Consider the following 22,134-nt stretch of genomic DNA (forward strand, 5'->3'; position numbering starts at 1 on the left):
AAATCGAGACACTTTCATAGGTTTTGTCGACCTGGAAAAAGAGTTCGACAATATAAAATGGTGGAAGCTGTTCGAGATTCTGAAAAAAGTTGGGGTAAGCTATAGGCAGAGACGGGTCATATACAATATGTACAACAACCAAGAGGGAATAATAAGAGTGGACGATCAAGAACGAAGTGCTCGTATTAAGAAGGGTGGAAGACAAGGCTGTAGCTTCGCCCCTACTCTTCAATCTGTACATCGAGGAAGCAATGACGGAAATAAAAGAAAGGTTCAGGAGTGGAATAACAATACAAGGTGAAAGGATATCAATGATACGATTCGCTGATGACATTACTATCCTGAGTGAAAGTGAAGAAGAATTAGATGAACGGAATGAACGGTCTAATGAGTACACAGTATGGTTTGAGGGTAAATCGGAGAAAGACGAAGGTAATGAGAAGTAGTAGAAATGAGAACAGCGAGAAATTTAACATCAGGATTGATGGTCATGAAGTCAATGAAGTTAAGGAATTCTGCTACCTAGGCAGTGAAATAACCAATGACGAACGGAGCAAGGAGGACATCAAAAGCAGACTCGCTATGGCAAAAAAGGCATTTCTGGCCAAGAGAAGTCTACTAATATCAAATACCGGCCTTAATTTGAGGAAGAAATTTCTGAGGATGTACGTCTGGAGTACAGCATTGTATGGTAGTGAAACATGGACTGTGGGAAAACCGGAACAGAAGAGAATCGAAGCATTTGAGATGTGGTGCTATAGACGAATTTGATAATTAGGTGGACTGATAAGGTAAGGAATGAGGAGGTTCTACGCAGAATCGGAGAGGAAAGGAATATGTGGAAAACACTGATAAGGAGAAGGGACAGGATGATAGGACATCTGCTAAGACATGAGGGAATGACTTCCATGGTACCAGAGGGAGCTGTAGACGGCAAAAACTGTAGAGGAAGACAGAGATTGGAATACGTCAAGCAAATAATTGAGGACGTAGGTTGCAAGTGCTACTCTGAGATGAAGAAGTTAGCACAGGAAAGGACTTCGTGGCGGGCCGCATCAAACAAGTCAGTAGACTGACGACCAAAAAAAAAAAAATTTCCCTGACTATGAGGCGCAGTTCTAAGGAAAGGAGAATTTTACGACGGCAACGCCCGTCGCCTGTTCGACCGAAACCTTCACAGTGGGACATCCAGCAGACACAATGAGACACCAGAGCCACTGCACAGGGCGTCGGAAAAAGCCGCCCTTGTCCCTGTTTTTAACGACGTCACTTTGGAAAGCATTTCTGCAAGAACACGGCTAGAGGTGGCAGATAAACGTCCATAGAAATCCAACTCAAAACATTGGTGACTCAGTGTGGCTGCCTGCGTAAAAACCCTCCTGGAAAAAAGCTGTTTCAGTATTACGTAGCTGAAGTTAAACTCTGACCCTACCGAAGCAACGACGCCTTTGATAGGCTACAGAAAGTCTGGTCGGTGGAGTTATAACAAGTACGAATGTGTTGATTGGCCAGAAAGAAAAATTGGGGCAATCAGCTTTGATATAGGCAAATGCAAACAGAAAAATTCGCTCTTCTCTTGCAGCAAATCGTCGAATGTTCGAGCAAGGCGACTCGCGCTGTGCTGAGACGACTGCGAGAGTCATTGTGTAAACACTTGTTCACAGGCACCTCTTAACTCTTAAATAGTTAAACTGCAAAGTCTCCTAGTATGGAGAATTGCACTGAGCACTGACTGTCAATGCTTGCAAGCGATTTGAGGGCAGCGACGTACTCGCTATTCCAGCCAAATAGTATCAGACTGTTGTTAACAGTCGAGAGATTTAGAAGAGATTCTCAGGTTCACAGCTCGCGCCGACAGCAGCCACTGCCACCTCCGTCGAAAGGTAGACCTCGTGCTTGCGCTACGCCACCAAGTGATATTCAGTTGACACTCAGAACTGCGGTCGTCTCCATCCCTCGTATTTTTTGTACCTTCAGCCATGACCTGTAGTTAAACATATTCGACGTTGTCGAGCTTAATTGAACTAACGCAGAAACACTCTCCTAGCCATCTTGAATGATTTATTAACTTTCGTAATCATAGTTGCTGTAATGACGTCATGAGCGCTTATCCCAGTTTCTATATTGACATTGACATTCCAGTCCACACTCGACAGGTTGAATTCGCCTCCAACTAGTATTGGATGATCTGAGTATTTACGTGCTATTGACCACAGACTTTCTTTGAATGACTGTAGAACTGCGACAACGGAATCGGGTGGTCGGTAAAAATATCAAACATTTAACTTAGTTTCACCTACGCCGTTATACGTCTCGGTCACACTCAACTTCGACCTCAATAGAAACAATATTTTCGTCAACTGCAGTGAAAACTCCCGTTCCTATGGCCTCTAATCCGTCTTTCCGATGTAAGTTCCACGACTCGCTAAATATCTCAGAGCTTTCCACTTCGAGTTTCAACCAGCTCTCTGTCCCAATAATAATTTGAGCCAGAGAACTTCCCTGGAGGACAGTAAATTCGGGAACTTTATTACCAATGCTTGGACAGTTTACTGATGAAATTGTGAGAGTCGAAGCGTCTATTCTGAACGCCGTTTGACTTCCCTTTGTGGTGTCACCGCCAGACACCACACTTGCTAGGTGGTAGCTTAAATCGGCCGCGGTCCATTTAGTACATGTCGGACCCGCGTGTCGCCACTGTGTGATCGCAGACCGAGCGCCACCACAAGGCAGGTCTCGAGATACGGAATAGCACTCGCCCCAGTTGTACGGACGACATTGCTAGCAACTACACGGACGAAGCATCGCTCCTTAGCCGAGCAGAATAGCCCAGTTGTACGACGACTTTGCTAGCGACTACACTGGCGAAGCCTTTCTCTCATTTGCCGAGAGACAGTTAGAATAGCCTTCAGCTAAGTCCATGGCTACGACCTAGCAAGGCGCCATTAGCCTTACATAGTTTGATAGTTATCGTATGAAATGTCTCATCAAGAACGTTGTAAACCAATGACGGATTAAAAGTTAAGTATTCCCAAACCAACGTACTTTTCTTTATAGCAATTCATTGAGTGTCCTGTTTCAGACTTCAAGATATTCTGCGTGAGCTTATAGCGTGCCTATCGGCCCCCTCAAAATAACACTGTGTCGGCACTTCTGTCGACACATCACTTTCTGTGGTAAATTCTGTGGGAGAATACTGCGTTTCACAGGAAAAAATGAAAATCTTACTTTTTTAAAAAAAAAATTGTGGTAACTTTGATTTTGTGTCTTTCATTTTCCCTAATCATCCACCGCCAGTAGTGTCTGATCGCAGTAACGCCGCAGTGAGATGCGTTGAGCTGTGGAAATATATCGAGAGGTCGATAGGGGAACAACAATAAATGAGTCTATAGTGCGACGAAGGAGGCAGTTCCGTGTCGCTTGAGTACGGGAGTCCTGTGACCTTGCCCGATGTTAAAAGGCTGTATTATCGGTGATACACGTTTTGATTTCGATGTGCACGGCGGACGAGGAAACTAAAAACCGAACGTGGTTCATTGCTTCTCATTCTGAAGTGATTTTTGGGAGAATTCGAAATGTGGTGCTACAGAAAAACGCTGAAGATTAGATGGGTAGACCACATAACTAATGAGGAGGTACTGAATAGAATTGGAGAGGAGTTTGTGGCACAGTTTGACTAGAAGAAGGAATCGGTTGGTAGGGCATATTCTGAAGCATCAAGGGATCACCAATTTAGTATTGGAGGGCAGCGTGGAAGGTAAAAATCGTAGAGGGAGACCAAGAGATGAATACACTAAACAAATTCAGAAGGATGTTGGTTTCAGTAGGTACTGGGAGATGAAGAACCTTGCACAGGATTCAGTAGCATGGAGGGCTGCGTCAAACCAGTCTCTGGACTGAAGACCACACAAAAACAACAAGTTGGAAATTACGAGGTGCAGGTCGCTAGCTGTGTGGATGTTGTGCATGTACAGCATCTAGTCTGACCAGCACAAACTCTGCAGTGCATCCACTTAAATTAGAAGCATGTCGCTGTGAGCACTGTATCATTGTGAACAATATAGACAGTTTGGTGTGTTTCATGGGCTTTAAATTACAGTTTACGAGTTTTAATGTACTTTTCTATTGTGATTTGCGTTGCTTTGAAACGTTCTGAGCCGCTGTTGAATGGGAAACAGAAAATTCGAAACTATGACTTTAATCGGCTAACAAACGTTGTATGGTCGGGATACCTCACATGTTAATTGACTGAACTGTCTTATCCACGTCGCCACTTGCAGGAACGTTAATCGGGAGTCTTCTACAAACATTGTGGTCCTGCTCCATCCACGAGCAAACGGTTACGGTCAAGAGTAGTAGCACGGCGGTGATAATTACTGCACTGCACGGCCATGGATTATGGACAAACAGCATGGACGACTACACTCCGGCAGCACCTGTAAAATAAAGATGAACCCAATACATGCCAGGAAAGCTCAGCTGTAGCGAACTATTACTGGAAAGAATTTTTTAGTAAAATTATCATTTGTATTAAAAATATGTCTGTTTCTCATTGTCACAGTCTTTTAGATATATGAAATTCCGCTCGATTTTGAACAGCATTTTTCATTAAGTTTCAGAGTTAAAGTTAAAATTAATTTCTTACCTTAAACAGCTTTCTACTATGGAGTTACAATCTTGCAAGCCCATTATCTTTCGTCTGTCCTTATTATTGCAAATGAGTACTGTTATTAGCAGCGATATTAAAATCTTCAGTTTTTATTTTTCATTCGCTTTATTGAACATATCCACAGCATGTTTCAACAACCCAAAACACATTAAAAACTTTATTGTAGCTGAATGAGTAGCATTACAAAATAACATACATAACAGAGAGTAAATTTTTAAGTTTTACTTCAACAACATTCACTTCACATACACTCCACGTGGATCTTAACAAACGTCGACGAGTTATTCGCTCTCTTGCCACACGCAGGCCAACGTACCTTCCGAGACTGTGGCTGTTGCCTGTTCGACTCCCCTTTTCAGCTTCATAACATCACCTGGATGAGGAGGGGCATAAACAAGGTCCTTAACATAACCCCATAAAAAGAAATCGCAAGGGGTAGTATCCGGGGACCTAGGAGGCCATTTGTTACACGACGATCAATTCACAGACTGCGTAGAATTGTGTTCAGATATATCATAACATCACGGTGAAAATGCGAGGGTCCACCGTCTAACTGAAGGACAAAATTCTCTGATTCTGTTTGCAACAATGGGATTAACCAGTTCTGCAACACCTGATGGGAGGAATCTCCAGCAACAGTTTGTTCTTCAAAGAAGAAAGGCCCATAAAGTTTCTTGTGAGACGTGGCACAAAAAACATTGACCATCAGACAATCTTGCATTTGTTCATCAGTATCATGCTGGTTTCGTATGCACCAAATCCTACAACTATGCCTGTTTACTTTCCCATTTGTATTAAATGTTGCCCTGTCCGAAAAAATTATCGAATTCACAAAATCATCATCTTCGACCTGAAATGCAAAGCAGAACTTTAATCACTGATCTTTGTCTTTAGTATAAACTTTTGCACTAGTTATAGTCTGCGTGTTTCATTTTTAATATTTTACGCAAAACACGCTACAGAGATGTTGGCATTTCCAACTCACGTGAAGCTCTGCATAGAGATTTCGCCGGACTCCTTGTGAAAGCTTCTCTGACTTCAATGTCATTTTTATTCACACCTGGCCAACCATTTCTCTTCTTATCAAACAAACACCCTGTTTCAACGAACCTTACGTGCTAACTATACATTGCTTTTCTGCTTTCCTGTACTTCATCCTACATTTTCGTTGGACATCCGTTGCGCTCCTTGTTTTGTCAAATTCAAGCAGCAGGAAGGCCTCTCAGCTCCAGAGACGGTGTCCTGATTATGATACCACCTACCGACCATACACAGAACTACACGTCACATCCGTATTGAGAAACATACAATTTTACTCTTTCAAATTATGTATAGTGTTAATTTTTAATGCTACTGATTCGGTTACAATAATTTTTTTGAAGTGTTCCCGGACATTTGAAACGCACTGTACACGTACACTGGTGTTGTTTGCAAGTGGTATTTTCTGTATTTGCGTGCTGCCTTGGTTTTGTGTTCAGCTTCGTGACGGTCATTGCCGTATGTTCAGTAAACACGTGCGTTGTGCAATGTCCACCATTGAACTAGCAGACAGCAGCTAACCACAAATAGTCAAGGTGAGGTACATAGGTGGTGGGAAGCTTTTGTTTTGGTGATGTGTGATGATTTGAATTTATTCAGATACCAGTACTGGTCATTCTTTGGTTTCCTGAGCCACGTAAGGTGTTTATTACGTGTGTTGGAAAGGTTTGCGATTATTTCAACCAGTGTGAGTGTAATATTAAATTAATCGTGGGAAATGTTAAATATTCTTCCTTTCAGCTAGCTCAAAACTTTTGTACATAATGTATGTTCATCAGAGGAGGCGCATCAGGGTTTCTCCAGTTTTGTCACTTGAACAAGGTCGTTTCTAGTAATATCATTCGAGTGGGTTCCTGTTGGTCACACGCCACAAAATACCTTCTTTTGGTAGGCACGTTAACTGTTTTAGTCAGTACTGATAATTTATTTATATAGACCGTGTACTACCCCAGGGATTTTAGATGGCTTCGTAACTTTTTGTGCACCGGTAGTCCTATTTAAAGTTTTCAGTGTGACTTACGAAACACCTTGTGTAACCTGAGTCCACTGCAATTAAGTCGTATGACTTGAAATGCGTTACAGTTAAAAATGATGACAAAAGAAGCCACCGCTTCCAGGATCTGGCGTTGTGTGATAGTAACAGCGGCCCTGCGGTACCAGTGAGCCAGTCTGAATTCTGGTCCATATTACACAGCTCGCAGTTCACGGCCTGTGCGCCGGACCATCTTGTTAGGTATTTAGCAGCTGTACGTCTGCGTCCACGGGGGCAGCTCAATTATACAGGAGCTTCCGAGCAGCATGTTTGTTGCATGCCTTAGCCCGGTGCAGATGCATAGTGGCAATTCCGAGAGTAGTCTACAATAGGATGAGCGTCACCTTTCTTACTGAGAAAGCGGGACGAGTGTACGGAGAAGAGGTGTAGGTAGAGGGGAACATTAACAGTTAAGAAGGCTTCATGTGTCTAGAGGACTTTTCGAGAAATGCTCGTATTTCATTTCTGTAAGTTATCACTGGCAGGATACGCTGGTTGTAAAGTTTCCGTGTAAAACACATTGCGAATTTACACTGAGTGACAAAAATAGCAAAGCACCCAGAAAAAGGAGTCGGACGTCAACGTAACTTTGTTCACCACCGGCTGGTATGTAAGCAGAGTTGCAATTCTCTGTGACATACAGGGCAATTCTTAAAAACCCCCGAAACGTCGAAGATGACACTGAGAAGTAATTTAATATAAGCCATATGGGGCCACAAATGCGGGAAACACCCCAAAGGCGGATAACAGAAGTCGTCAGATGACCTACATCACCGCACGTGCCGCGGTTGAACCTATTCGTCTGTAGCACGTGATCTTCTCAAACCAGGTTGAGTATTCATGTCGCTGTGACTCCGGGCCCACGGGCGCGACTTAAGCACGTGGGGCTCTGGGTTCGAGTCTAGCGTCTGGCAGGCAGTACTTCTTTCGTTACGTTAGACAATCGTGTGTTTACACTGAGATATTTTATTTACCGGTCTCGCGCTCTCCACTGGTTTATTGTACAGTACAACAAAAACCTACTTATTCTCGTGACAAGTAAATGGGTATAAGCTTCCGAATTGTGTTGTCACCAGTAAACGATCTGCTTCTTCTTCACTGAATAATGTCTGTAAACAAAAAAAGAACGGTCGAAAGGAAAGAAACACAAAATAAGAACAGTTACTGTAACATCTATGTCTACAACGGATCACATTTACAAAAGGTGTTCAAAATTTTCACAGTTTGCTCGAATGCAAGACTGCATTGCTCAATCGTCGCTTCACGCCCATGCCCAAACGCTGCACGTGCGGTCACACATTCAACATTTCTCATCCACTTTTGGGGTATTTCCTGACATTTGCGACGCAATGTGTCTTATATTAATTTCAGCGTCATCTATGTCGCTTCGGGGTTTCTTAAACATTAATAAGAATCTGTCTCTCTTAAGACTCGTCAGGTGCATTTCCTGCAGTGCTTCGGAAGATATCTGAAATTCCGTTTTTGCGACGGGTAGCTGGAGCCAACCTAAACAGGTACTGCTCATCACGTCTGTCATGTGACGACCGGCGTCCACGGAAAGCGTCGGTTTGTTTCCCGTTAGAATTAAAATGTTTTGTAAATGTAATTTCATGTGCCCATTTGATACAGATCAGGGTAGTGCGATATTCGTTTTGTCCTTATGTTTTATCAGGAACAGCAAAACACTAGGAATAACCAGTGCCCCAATAGCAACAGCACTGCCCTGTCCCGCACTGACCGCCACCGCCATGCAGAGGCGCGCTGCTCAGTCGCTGGTGGTGTACTCATTATTCCTCGTCTTGTACTGTCCCTGTTAGTACACAATGGTAAGACAAATATCGCACTAGTGTGATCTGGTAGCAGTCTATCGAACGGGCACGTAAAATTCTGATTTAAAAATCATTTTACTTTAAACAGGAAACAAACCGACACACTCCGTCGACTCTGGGAGTCGTATGAAAGACGTGAGAACTGAAAGACGTGTGCACTGACACTAACTACACGTTACCAAAACGAAATTGGGAATATCTTCCGAGACACGAGAGAAAATGTGCTTGACAACCCATAGGAGACACACCCGGCATAACGGCCACGAGGGTGCATTAGTGTTGCTCATGGTCACTGTGGTCACCAGGTCTGGTAGGGTACACAAGAGGCGTGACAGCCTAATGGTCACTGTGGAGGACACAGAGGTGCCACGTACTTGCGTGAGGCAGCAGCCGGACTAGGGAATGACTGCGGAGTCTGCAGCCAGCCGTTAAGGTGAGACCGAAGGCAAGTGGACTTAAAATTCGATTTTTAGATTTCATCACATTTGAAATGTCTGGTCTTCCCTGTGTGAAATAGTTTTTGTTTTATATAAATACTAAAGTCTAAAAATTGAATTTTTGAAGTCCACTCGCCTTCGGTCTTCCCTTAACGGCTGACCGAAATAATGAGGAGGTATTGAATAGAATTGGGGAGAAGAGGAGTTTGTGGCACAACTTGACAAGAAGAAGGGATCGGTTTGTAGGACATGTTCTGAGGCATCAAGGGATCACCAATTTAGTACTGGAGGGCAGCGTGGAGGGTAAAAATCGTAGAGGGAGACCAAGAGATGAATACACTAAGCAGATTCAGAAGGATGTAGGTTGCAGTAAGTACTGGGAGATGATGAAGCTTGCACAGGATAGAGTAGCGTGGAGAGCTGCACCAAACCAGTCTCAGGACTCAGGACAACAATAAATACGACAATTTCTTCGTGAGATATGATGGTTTTCCTCATGCTCTATGCAATCTGGCATTTAAATGCCATGCCTTCCTTTTTGCCCCAAGCAGAGATAATGCACAGCATTCTTTTACTCCTTTTATACTATTTCATGCTTCTATTTTTTATCACTTCAATGTTTCCTACCCTGCAGCTACTATCGATACTCTGATCGTTGTTTGTTGTTGTTTTCAAGCGTTGATGGTTGGACTTAGGATCCGCGTGTTTTCATAAAAATGCTGCAACTAGAGAAATTCTCGCCTAAATTAAAATTCAGAGAAAATAAATACGCAAAGGTAAATGAGGTTAGTGGGTCAAAGGACCCAAGAATGTTAGACATGAAGAAAATCAGCACATCAAGAAAGAATCCGCAGTGTCTTCAAGGCATGACCTCCCAGTCAACTTGTGGAGATGAACATTCGTTTGAAAATATTATGGTGAACCTTAGCATGGTCTGTGATTTCATTTTCAAAAATACTGTGTGCAAAATATGTGGTGGTGATGTATCTTTGGGTAAGAATCAGCATCTTCATAAAGCGATTGTGTCAAACAAGGGATTGAGTTGTACAAAATGTGGTGCAGTTGGTACAACAATGATGTCAAAAATGGCAAATGATAATTTATATGAGAACAACATAAGGCTGGTTTATGGTCTCACATATATTGATAAAGGGATGGAGGCAGGCAAACTCTTATGTGCATTACTTCACATTCCAAATCCTCCTGCAAAATTTATGACTTACTATAATATTATTTGTACTCCTGTTCAAATTATTTCATACATTGTAACCCACCACCTAATACATTAGTGGGTCTTAGATCTACATTACATGTAATTGATGTTAGCAGCATTGTTAACTTCTATTACTAGTGTTAGTGAACTTACTTGCTACAGGAAATGAGGAGTTAGTTTCTTATTGGGTAAGATCTAGTTCTACTCTTAGCTAACTAATCTAAGGGCTACTTCCTGCAGCGTTACAGGCGTGCCAGTTGTTTTAATATAAACCTACTGTGTGGCCGTGCCCACTGAGCTAACCCCAGTGAGCATGCCCCTGGCACTGGGCTGGCCTTAAGAAAGTCGCTGCAGGTTCTTTTAGGGGTCTTCTATCTCCTATCTGCTAAGTGGTTAATTAGTTCTAAGTCACAGTCGGTGCGCAGTTGTCAATTTCGGGTATTGGCGCTCCCTCCCCCTTGTTCCAGGGCATGGCGGATTCCTACCGTCACGGCGATTGGCCAGTCCACGCCCTGGCGGAATGGGATGGGTCGCCTTCAATTATGTCATGTCTGGTGGCTTCTATGTTTTCCCTGAGGTATTCTTGCAGGACTTTTTCTGACACCTCGCTGGCAAGGCGGTTTAATATGGTGAATGTAGTAGGGTCTCTAATTAACTGGTACGTGTTATTGTGAGGCAGCTGGTTTCTTAATTCCCCGGCTACGTCATCAAAGACCGGGCACTCATAGATCACGTGATCCAGAGTGCCCCACTCAGCTCCACAGTCACACGAGGGGGTAGCCCTTTTCCCGAATCGGCAAAGATATGCCGGATACGGTCCATGCCCTGTGAGGAAGTGCACCAGTCCCTTGCTTGGTTGAAAATGCGAGAGTTGGAGGCGTTCTTTGATGTTGGGGAGCAGCTGGTAAGTCCTTCGGCCTGTTGTTTCTGCGTCCCAAAGTTCTTGCCATAGCTCTTCTCCTCTCCTCTTAATTGCAAACTTGTCCCCCACCCGCACTCCCATGATGCTCTCGGTCTTTTCTATATCTCCCCTCTTCACCCAGTACCAAGCTGCCTGTTCCCGGATTTTGATGTCCAGGGGACATACCCCCATGAGTGTTAGTAGTGCCCCTCCTGGAGATGTTCTGTACGCTCCGATGGAGCGCAGAAGCATGTTACGTTGCACCCTCCTCACAGACATAGCGGGCACGACCCTCGTGAGCCTGTGTGCCCACACTCCGGATCCGTAACCCACGATGGAAACGAGAATGGTGTTGTGGTACAATTTTATGAGTTCTGGTGGAAGGTGAAACCTACTGTGTCCTATCATGATAAGATTATTTAGAGCTTCAGGTGATCTTTGTGTAACTGTTTCGATGTGTTTGGCAAAGTTCCACCTTTCATCAATTGTTACTCCAAGGTACCGGGCCTCTCGACGCCGAATCACCGGTGAGCCCTCAATTCTTACCGTTGGATTCCTGGCCAATTGGCCTTTTAATAACAAGTATGTTGACTTGCTAGGCGCAATAGTCATTTTTGTGTTTTGGCACCACTGTGTAAGAATTGCTAGTGTCCTATTAATTTTAGGTTCGAGGTCCTCGCGACTTCGGCCGCCAACCAGCAGAAGGAGGTCGTCAGCGTAAGCTATCGCCTCTAGCACATCCACACTATTTTCCAAGCTCTCCAGGAGAGGCTCCATATTGATATCCCAAAAGAGTGGCCCCAGGACAGAGCCCTGTGGACACCCCTTCGTGATTTTCTTACCAATTCGCTCGCTAGGGGACGATAGCCAGACCTCTCTTTCCATACAATAGCTCCTAAGACAGTCGTATAGCGGCCCTGGACACTCCTTCTCCCGCAAGCAGGAGAAGAGCGAAGGCCACCACAGGTTATCAAAGGCGCCACTGATGTCCACCATGATGCCAACTATGTACTTGTGCGGAGACGACCCACAGACTTCGGATGCGAGGGCAATTGCGTCACACGCAGATCGCCCCTGCCGAAAACCGAATTGTCTGTCGCTCATCCCGCACAACATCCGGTGTGCTATCAGTCTATCAGCTAGTAACCTCTCCAGCACTTTGCCTAACAGGTCCAACAGACAGATAGGTCTGTAAGATTTTGCTTCTTTAGGGTCTTTGTCCCGCCCTTTTTTGATAATTACAACATTGGCCTGTTTCCAGATTTTGGGGAATGTTCTGAGGCGCAGGGCCTCGTTGTAAATTCTTGCTAAAGGTGTCACCAGTTGAGGAGCGAGGTATTGCACCACCTCCGCGATGATGCCGTCTGGTCCTGGGGCCTTTCCTTTCTTTAGTAATTTTATGTGGGCTGCCACTTCCTCTTCTGAAAAAGGGTACACCATGGTGTTATTCTCATAGTCAGCCTGCATAGCCTGCCTAATTAGGCATTGTTCTTCTGTGTCCTCTTCCTCTTTATCATCAGGGAGGAGGGAGTGGAGGAGGACCTCAGCAGTTTCCTGCCAAGATCCAGTCATCCGGTTCCCGTCCCTGATAGTGGAGAGCACCATTGGCGACCTGATTTTCTCTCTTACTATTTTGTAAGGAGTGCCCCAGGGATCCATAGCCAATTGGCTGTGCACATATTTCTTCCAGCTTTCCAGTCTGACAGTTTGCAGTTCCTTCTGGAACTGCTCTTTAGCTTCCCTGTATGTTCGTAGCCATGTTTGTTTTTCTTCCCAGACGACACTTCGCTGGTAATACCTCCTCGCCCTCCTGACAGACTGACGCATCTGCCCCAGTTCCGCTGACCATGGTGATGGAGAAGCCGCAACGGCTCTCCTCCTGGTTGGTACGGCAGCCTTGACTGCCCTTCTTCGTCATCATCTGGCCATGTCGGAGTGTCAAACTCTCTTGCAAGGCGCTCCCAATTGGTCTTGTTATAGTTTAGTTGTACTTCCCACCCTATGTCCCAGTGGCACTCCCGATCTGAAATTGTAAATGTGATCAAGTTGTGATCGCTGGTTGTTTCTCCATCAGTGACAATCCAGTTTTGTATATTGGCAGCGATGTTGGTGGTCATCAACGTGATGTCGATATTAGTTCCATCTCCTCCCCCTCCTGTGTAGGTGGGGGGGTTTCCTGGTCTATTGGCAATGAGGAGTTGTAGGGACATGATAGTCTCTTCCAGCTTGCCTCCTCTTTCATCTCGGGTGCCACTGTGCCACAGGGGGGATTTGGCGTTCGCGTCCGCCACCACAACTGCCTTTCTGCCCCTCAGCACCGTTGCCACCTGCGTGAGTTGGTCAAGGTAAACGTCAATGTCTGTACCGTATTGAAAATACATGTTTATTAAGTATATCACGCCAATTGGTGACTGAAGTTCGATGACATTGCAGTGATCGTCCGAAAGATGTGAGAGCACCGTTACTCGCAGTGCCTTGTTGGTTATTATGATGGTGGCTTTCGGGTCATCTCCGAAACTAACCACTTGCCAGCTCATGGCAGCAAAGGCTATATTCCCCGCAAGAGAGTATGGCTCCTGCAAACAGAGCACATCAAGGCTCCTCTCCTCCACCACTCCTCGAAGCTCCTGCATGACCAGCCTACTATTATGTGCATTTAGCTGCCCTATCTGTATTTCTGTAATTATGGGAAATATGTGTGTACATATGATGCTGGGAAGGTTTTCGTCCAGTCGTAGGCTATTCTCCCATTGGATAGGACAGACTGACTGTATATTTCATCTAAGTTGAAGGTCTCATTCCTTCTCTCAAACACCTTCTTTACTAGGTCACGCAGGGCGCCAAAGTCGGTGGGGAGATTCATAGTCTTTAGTTGTACCCTATCAACAGCCTCCATGACCGAGAAGGTGACCTTACGCCCGTACCTATGTCCTACCCGCACTAGATGTCGCAGTGCAGTGGTCAGGACAGCCGGCTCCTCCAGGCGGGATAATTGTAAAGAATGTTCAAGATTAGGGTATATTCTGATCGGATCAACCACTGTTCTCACAGCTGTTGGTTGTCTCGAGTCAGTACTAGCGTTGGTGTTATTGGTTATTTGTGTATTTGAACTTGTAATTGTGTTGACCTGCACCGGCAATTCCAGTACAGGACTCCCTTGAACGAATGCTGGTCGGCCCACCGCTACAGGACGCCTGACTTGAGTTGCCTGATTTCCTGGCGTTCGTGATCCCCAGCAGTAGGGAGAGGGAGCTGCCGCTTGTTCTTGTGGATCCGTTTGGACACACGCATCCTTCATTCTCTTCCTACCATCTCTTCCTTCTGCAAGTGTTGCAAGGAACTGTTTGAACTGGGCTGCTCTTGCCGCGTCCCTTCTCCTCTTGCATGGGGATTTTCTTTTAGGCATCCTGGGTGCCGTAGTTGACTCAGCCATAGTCGGTTGTTGATATTAGCCTCTGCTCCAGCATCCTGTACGTTGGGCAGTTGCGACCAGAGGCATTACAGGTCTTTTTACCTCTTCTCATGCAGGGGATGCATATTGCAGATTTTGTGCAGTTTTTTCTAATGTGATTTTCTTCTCCACACCTGGAGCAAGCCGACTTCCTTTCACAATATTTATGCACATGGTCAAGATCGCCGCAATTATGGCAGCGAGGTACCACCAAAAAGTCCCGCACATTGATGGCGTGAAAGCCAATGTAGATTCTACCCATTGAGGTTAATCTCTTCCACATTTGGCCAGAGACTTCTGCTACACGATGTACAACGTCTTTGTCTCTTGGCCCCATTTTAAATTTAAGTTTGAATTCGTTTTTAAATTCATCAGTACTCATATCATCAAAATTCTGATTTCGTATTGTTTCCTGGAGTTCATTATTATCAAATGTTACTGGTATGTCATACATAATAACAAGAGGATTTCTCTTTCTTGGTGGCTCACATTTTACTGCTTTACATAGTTTCTGGTTGTTTAGTATTTTATTCCGGTCATCCTCCGTTGCCACATCGACTATTACCACATTCTTTGTAGCTTTTACTTTATTTATTTTTATTTTATCTTTAGCAGGATTGATCGTTGTTGTAAAAATTTCCTGTACTTTCTTAGTGTCTTGACCGGGCAGTGGTCTCAAAAAGACAGCAGTATCCGGTCTTTGTGATACTTTTACAATGGTATCTCTTGTGGACTGGCTCTTAGGTGCCGTTTGAGCGACTACATTAGCCCATGATTTTGTTGGCTGCTTGCGCAGCCTTTCGTTTTCCTTCTGTAATTCTTCAACTCGCCCCTCGAGCTTCGCATGGGCGATAGCCCAGGAGGCGAGTTCATTTTTTAGGGTCATGATCGCAGCCTGGCTTATCTTTCCATTTTTTACATTGGCTTCCAGGTATTGTGTAATCCTGGCATGCCTCTCACTAATGCTTTCCTCGATCTGCCCCGTGCCCCCTGATGGGGAGGGAACAGTAAGCAAAGAAGCCCTCGAAGGCGCGCATGAATTGCTTGTCTCTGTCTCAGCCATGTCGTTGACAAGTGAAAAAAAGGGGTTGGGAGCCCGTCTCTTGCCCCGGACCGGCTCCTCTGGCATGGGGGGGGGACTCTTGCAGCTCGCCCACCGACCTCTCCCCTAGGTCAAGGGCACTCCAGAGCTGCAGGATTCATCGCGCCGTTGCCAGCGCACTGGTCCCCGTCGAAGGCCTCGTCGTCGACGATTTCACTCGACGCTCCTCGGCAAGTGCACCCCGCACTCCGGAGAGGCGGATGCACCCCTTGCCCTTCGCCGCCTGCTAGCCCGAGTTTCCACCTGAAGGCCAAGGACCCACTCCTACTCAGGTGGTGGGTCGGTCCCCCAGTCGTTCGGCGGTCTGGGCCCATCTAACCTGGCCCAGGCGATGTCACCACCTCCTGGGTTTGGCAGAACACGCCCCGGTTACCCAGGGGCGCGGCGAAGCACCCTTGCCGACTCGCGCCGCGATCCCACGCCGACAAACGAGGTCGCCGGCATGCAGAGCACCTGCTGGTCTGTGCCCTGCGAACAGAAAGGGACTGGTGTTCGGTCCCTTGACACAGCTCCCCCTGTGCCACGCACCCTTCGCTTTCGCATCGGGTTGGGTCGCAGCTCTCCCTTTTGTCGCAAGGCAGAACGCCAAGCTTAACATCTGGCACCACTGGAAGGCGGAAAGAGCCACTTGGGAAGGAGAGGCTATGAGAGACGCTTCACTTCCCCTGCGAGGACGGCCGCGGCACACCCGACTGGAAAGCGATACGCCCCAGTGCAAGCTTCCGTGCCCTACGGCGCGCCAGCAGCGGGCGGGCCCGCCCCGAAACGCGCCGTCAAACGACTGACCTCACGCCAGACTTGTACTCCTGTTGCTGAAGTTTGTAATATCTCAAGGAAATCGGCGGCGGCGGCGGCGGCGAAAGCGGCGGCGGCGGAGAAAGTGGTGGCGGCGGCGAAAGCGGCGGCGGCGGCGAAAGCGGCGGCGGCTGCGAAAGCGGCGGCGGCGAAAGCGGCGGCGGCGGCGGCGAAAGCGGCGGCGGCGGCGGCGGCGAAAGCGACGGCGGCGGTGGCGGCGGCGAAAGCGGCGGCGGTGGCGGCGGCGAGAACGGCGGCGGCTGCGAAAGCGGCGGCGGCGAAAGCGGCGGCGGCGGCGAAAGCGGCGGCGGCGAAAGCGGCTGCGGCGGCGAAAGCGGCGGCGGCGAAAGCGGCTGCGGCGGCGGCGGCGAAAGCGGCTGTGGCGGCGGCGGCGAAAGCGGCTGCGGCGGCGGCGGCGAAAGCGGCGGCGGCGGCGAAAGCGGCGGCGGCGGCGAAAGCGGCGGCGGCGGCGGCGAAAGCCGCGGCGGCGGCGAAAGCGGCGGCGGCGGCGAAAGCGGCGGCGGCGGCGAAAGCGGCGGCGGCGGCGAAAGCGGCTGCGGCGGCGGCGGCGAAAGCGGCTGCGGCGGCGGCGGCGAAAGCGGCTGCGGCGGCGGCGGCGAAAGCGGCTGTGGCGGCGGCGGCGAAAGCGGCGGCGGCGGCGAAAGCGGCGGCGGCGGCGAAAGCGGCGGTGGCGGCGAAAGCGGCGGCGGCGGCGAAAGCGGCGGCGGCGGCGAAAGCGGCGGCGGCGGCGAAAGCGGCGGCGGCGGCGAAAGCGGCGGCGGCGGCGAAAGCGGCGGCGGCGAAAGCGGCGGCGGCGGCAGCGAAAGCGGTGGCGGCAGCAGCAGCGGCGGCGGCAGCGAAAGCGGCGGCGGCGGCGGCGGCAGTGGCGGCGGCAGCGGCGGCGGCGGCGGCGGCGGCGGCGGCAGCGGCGGCGGCGAAAGCGGCGGCGGCAGCGGCAGCGAAAGAGGCAGCGGCGGCGGCGGCGGCAGCGAAAGTGGCGGCGGCGGCGGCAGCGAAAGTGGCGGCGGCGGCGTCGGAAGCGGCGGCGGCGAAAGCGGCGGCGGCGAAAGCGGCGGCGAAAGCGGCGGCGGCAGCGAAAGCGGCGGCGGCGGCGGCAGCGAAAGCGGCGGCGGCGGCGGCAGCGAAAGCGGCGGCGGCGGCGGCAGCGAAAGCGGCGGCGGCGAAAGCGGCGGCGGCGAAAGCGGCGGCGGCGAAAGCGGCGGCGGCGGCAGCGAAAGCGGCGGCGGCAGCGGCAGCGGCGGCGGCGGCGGCGGCGGCAGTGGCGGCGGCGGCAGCGGCGGCGGCGGCAGCGGCGGCGGCGGCAGCGGCGGCGGCGGCGGCAGCGGCGGCAGCGGCGGCGGCGGCGGCGAAAGCGGCGGTGGCAGCGAAAGCGGCGGTGGCGGTGGCAGCGAAAGCGGCGGCGGCGGCGGCAGCGAAAGCGGCGGCGGCAGGGAAAGTGGCGGTGGCGGCGAAAGTGGCGGCGGCGTCGGAAGCGGCGGCGGCGGCGGCGGCGGCGAAAGCGGCAGCAGCGGCGGCGGCGAAAGCGGCGGCGGCGGCGGCAGCGAAAGCGGCAGCGGCGGCGGCGGCGGCAGCGAAAGCGGCGGCGGCGGCATCGAAAGCGGTGGCGGCAGGGAAAGCGGCGGTGGCGGCGAAAGTGGCGGCGGCGAAAGCGGCGGCGGCGAAAGCGGCGGCGGCGAAAGCGGCGGCGGCAGCGAAAGCGGCGGCGGCGGCGGCAGCGAAAGCGGCGGCGGCGGCGGCAGCGAAAGCGGCGGCGAAAGCGGCGGCGGCGGCGGCGAAAGCGGCGGCGGCGGCGGCGGCGAAAGCGGCGGCGAAAGCGGCGGCGACGGTGGCGAAAGCGGCGGCGGCGGCGAAAGCTGCGGCGGCGAAAGCGGCGGCGGCGGCGGCGGCGGCGGCGAAAGCGGCGGCGGCGGCGGCGGCGAAAGCGTCGGCGGCGGCGGTGAAAGCGGCGGCGGCGGCGGCAGCGAAAGTGGCGGCGGTGGCGTCGGAAGCGGCGGCGGCGGCGGCGAAAGCGGCGGCGGCGAAATCGGCGGCGGCAGCGAAAGCGGCGGCGGCGGCGGCAGCGAAAGCGGCGGCGGCGGCGGCAGCGAAAGCGGCGGCGGCTGCGGCAGCGAAAGCGGCGGCGGCAGCGGCAGCGAAAGCGGCGGCGGCAGCGGCAGCGAAAGCGGCGGCGGCAGCGGCAGCGAAAGCGGCGGCGGCGAAAGCGGCGGCGGCGAAAGCGGCGGCGGCGGCGGCGAAAGCGGCGGCGGCGGCGGCGAAAGCGGCGGCGGCGGCGAAAGCGGCGGTGGCGGCGGCGAAAGCGGCGGCGGTAGCGAATGTGGTGATATTTGTGCATGTTTGGATGGCAGCTGGCAGAAATGTGGACACACTTCACTAAATGGTGTCATGACAGGTACATCATTTGATACCGGCAAGGTAATGTAATGTGCAGTGACGACGCGCTAATTGCTTCGTCCGCAACATACCCCAATGACTAGCGTCCAGTAATCGGAGGATTTACGTCTGCAACGAACGAGGTACAACCACACGAGACTGATTGTCAGTTCGTAACAATATAACACCGTGGTGTGCAGACAAGTTGCGACGTTGCGCCAAGTAACGTCAAACAAGTGGATCACGAACCTGCGTGGCAGAGTGAGGATATTGAGTACGAAGATACCGCAGAAGAATTTGCAAAGAAGCATCGGCGGCTGTTGCGGAAGCAATGCGACGAAAATCCACTAGAAAACCATCAGCTAATTCCTTATCTTGCGAAACAATAAACATGCAGGAGAGTTCAGAAGAATCGAACCCTTCGTCAGGACCGATAGGTTGACGAGACAAGGCATCAGCATTGCTATGTAACTGTAGTTAGACAAAAACAAAGACCAACGTCTCAACTTTTGTGCCGTACGGGCTGGAACTGGCTTCGAGGTGTGAAACAACGACGTCAAAGGCTTATTGTCGGTGACCAAATAAAACTTGCGATCTTACAAAAAAATCACGAAACTGTCACTCCATATACAATAGCTAAAGCATTTTTCGTGATTTGCTGGGCAGAATTGAGCAACTTAGACGCAAAAGCGATCGGGCGATCGACAGAATCAATGCGGTGCGAGAGAACCACTCCGATTCCGTGAGAACATGCATCGAAAGCCAAACCAACTGGTATGGAGGGATCGAAAGGAATCAAACAGCGATCACTCAACAAAGCAGATTTGTGCTTGTGGAAAGCAATGTCACGTTCCGAAGACCAAACAAAAGGAACGTTCTTACGCCGAAGGCGCTGCAATCTGCGCTGCATTTGGTGCAAACCGAATATAATACGTAATTTTGCCCAACACAGACTGAAGTTCTTTCAAATTCCTGGGTGCTGGCAAGTCTCTGATCGCACTGAGATGTGACGGTGAGGGGTGGATTCCCTGTCCAATAATCATGTGTCCTAAATACTGAATCACAGTTTGAAAAAATTTGCACTTGTCTCTGTTACACTTTATTCCTGCCTGCAAAATTGCAGTAAATAAGGCATGCAAATTCTGCAAATGTTCGTCAGGGGTGCGACCTGACAACTATATCGTCCAGATAATTGGAACAACCAAGGACAGTTTAAATAAGACTAAAAATAGCAGTATCTTAAGCACAACCGAACGGAAGGCGGCGAAACTTGAACAATCAAAGGCGGGTGTTGATCACAAAATAGCGCTGCGACTGTTAGTCGAGCGGAATCAAAGTATGCGCCCCGCAAGTCAATCGTGGAAAAGAATTTTCCCGCACCAAGCTGAGCAAAAATGTCTTCAGGACGCGGTAAGGGAAACGTAGCGACCACTGTCTGGGGATTTACGGCAGACAAAGTCAGCACAAATACGGATACTACCGTTTTGGTTTCTTCACACACACTATAGGCGAAGCCCATGGCGAAGCTGAAACAGGTTCAGTTACACCACTGTCTTGCAAATGCGTAAATTCAGCAGCTATGGCGTCGCGCATTGCGTGCGGTACTGGGCGTGCGCGCCGGAAAATAGGCATGGCATTGTCTTTAACTACAACGTGCTCTGCAAAATCTGTGGCACAACCAAGGCCATCAGAAAAGAGTTCAGCCAAATCATCGCATAGTGTGGCAACACTGTCTGCATGGTCACAAGCGTTGATGCTAAGTACATCGTCCTGAACTGCGAGGCCAAAAAGTTCAAATGCGCCCATGCCAAAAATGTTCGTAGCATCACTAGAGCGGAGCACATGGAAAGACACGGTTTTCGTCGTTGCACCATACGTGGCTTGCAGACTACACGCGCCGAGCACAGAGTTCCTGTCCAGTAAATGCAGTCAGCGTGGAATGCTAACGACGAAGCGGGGGTGAACCAAGCAAGTCATACGTTGATTTGTTCAGTAAAGAAACTGACGCACCAGTGTCTAGCTGCATGCGAACCGAACGTCCACGAATGTTCAAAGTCACAAAAAGCTTCCTCTCATCGCTCTGAATGGGAGAGGAAGTTCAAATGGTTCAAATGGCTCTGAGCACTATGGGACTTAACAGCTGTGGTCATCAGTCCCCTAGAACTTAGAACTACTTAAACCTAACTAACCTAAGGACATCACACACATCCATGCCCGAGGCAGGATTCGAACCTGCGACCGTAGCAGTCGCGCGGTTCCGGACTGCGCACCTAGAACCGCGAGACCACCGCGGCCGGCGCGAGAGGAAGTGTCTGGCAAAACTTGATTCACACGACGAGCTGTCGAAGCACGTGAAGCAGAAGGCTTTGAATAAATGGCATTAACGTCCATACGCTGATGTGAATCATGGTCATGGTGGTTACCGTTGCGGTGAGGCCCACGCGAGTCACGCGAACGGGAGACAATTCGTGAATGAGAGTTTCCCTTACTGCACACAGCTTTCACGTGTCCTTTCTTATTACAAAAATAACACGGTGCTTGACGAGATGTGAAACTGTCCCGTGGGTGGGCATGAAAGCAGTTCGGACATGATTTCAGTTTCTTAGAGGGTGCCTGGTTTGAACCATGTTTACGTGCGCGCGAGCGGGGCGGCGTGGCTGGCTTGGAGGGCACGTGTTGTGCCGCGCTAACAGCACACACACCGGGGGTCACGTCGAACGCAGAAGTAGCCATGTCTAATGTATCCTGTATCTAGCAAGTCCACTACTTCCTGCAAAGACGGGTTTTTAAATCGGAGGATTTGTTCGCCGCTGAGGTGATCCGCCACATTCTGCGCAATAGCGTCTCTAAACATATCCGCATATGAGCGTCCACATGAGCAATTAAAATCACAATCAGAAGTTAGTCCCTGAAGGTCCGCTAACCAAGATTTATTCGACTGAGTAGGGCCACGCCGGAGGCGAAAGAATTTGTAACGTGCAGCTACCAAATTTACACTGTCACGGAAGTGGGAGTTCAAAGCTTCAATCACTTCGTCGTAAGTTTTAGTTTCGGGCCGGGTGGTGGGAAACAATTTCACGAGCACACGGTACAACACGTTTGCAATGAAAAAAGCAAGCCGCTCTGTACCTGGTACGTTGTAAGCTGTGAAGTGTGCCTCGAGCTGGGCGATGTATTCTGGCCAGCGTTCAAACATTAGCATTGAAGGCACGAAATGGTGGCGCCGTCGGCGACGGCGTCGGTACAGGTGGTGTCGTCGGAGGCGCCGAAGTAGC

The 22,134-nt window shown here is 49.9% G+C and overlaps 1 protein-coding gene across 1 annotated transcript in view; it reads left to right on the plus strand.

Moving 5' to 3' along the window:
- Positions 1–4,026: 4,026 nt before the first annotated feature.
- The window catches only part of LOC124606540 (nuclease SbcCD subunit C-like), a 134,088-nt gene continuing 115,980 nt past the window's right edge, over positions 4,027–22,134 (plus strand). Inside the window, exons 1-3 of the mRNA XM_047138525.1 lie at positions 4,027–4,034; positions 16,508–17,836; positions 18,323–18,806. Of these exons, the coding sequence (XP_046994481.1) occupies positions 4,027–4,034; positions 16,508–17,836; positions 18,323–18,806 (1,821 nt within the window). The remainder of the gene's footprint in view (positions 4,035–16,507; positions 17,837–18,322; positions 18,807–22,134) is intronic.

The sequence above is a fragment of the Schistocerca americana genome, chromosome 3 (genome assembly GCF_021461395.2).
Source record: "Schistocerca americana isolate TAMUIC-IGC-003095 chromosome 3, iqSchAmer2.1, whole genome shotgun sequence".
Lineage (NCBI taxonomy): Eukaryota > Metazoa > Arthropoda > Insecta > Orthoptera > Acrididae > Schistocerca > Schistocerca americana.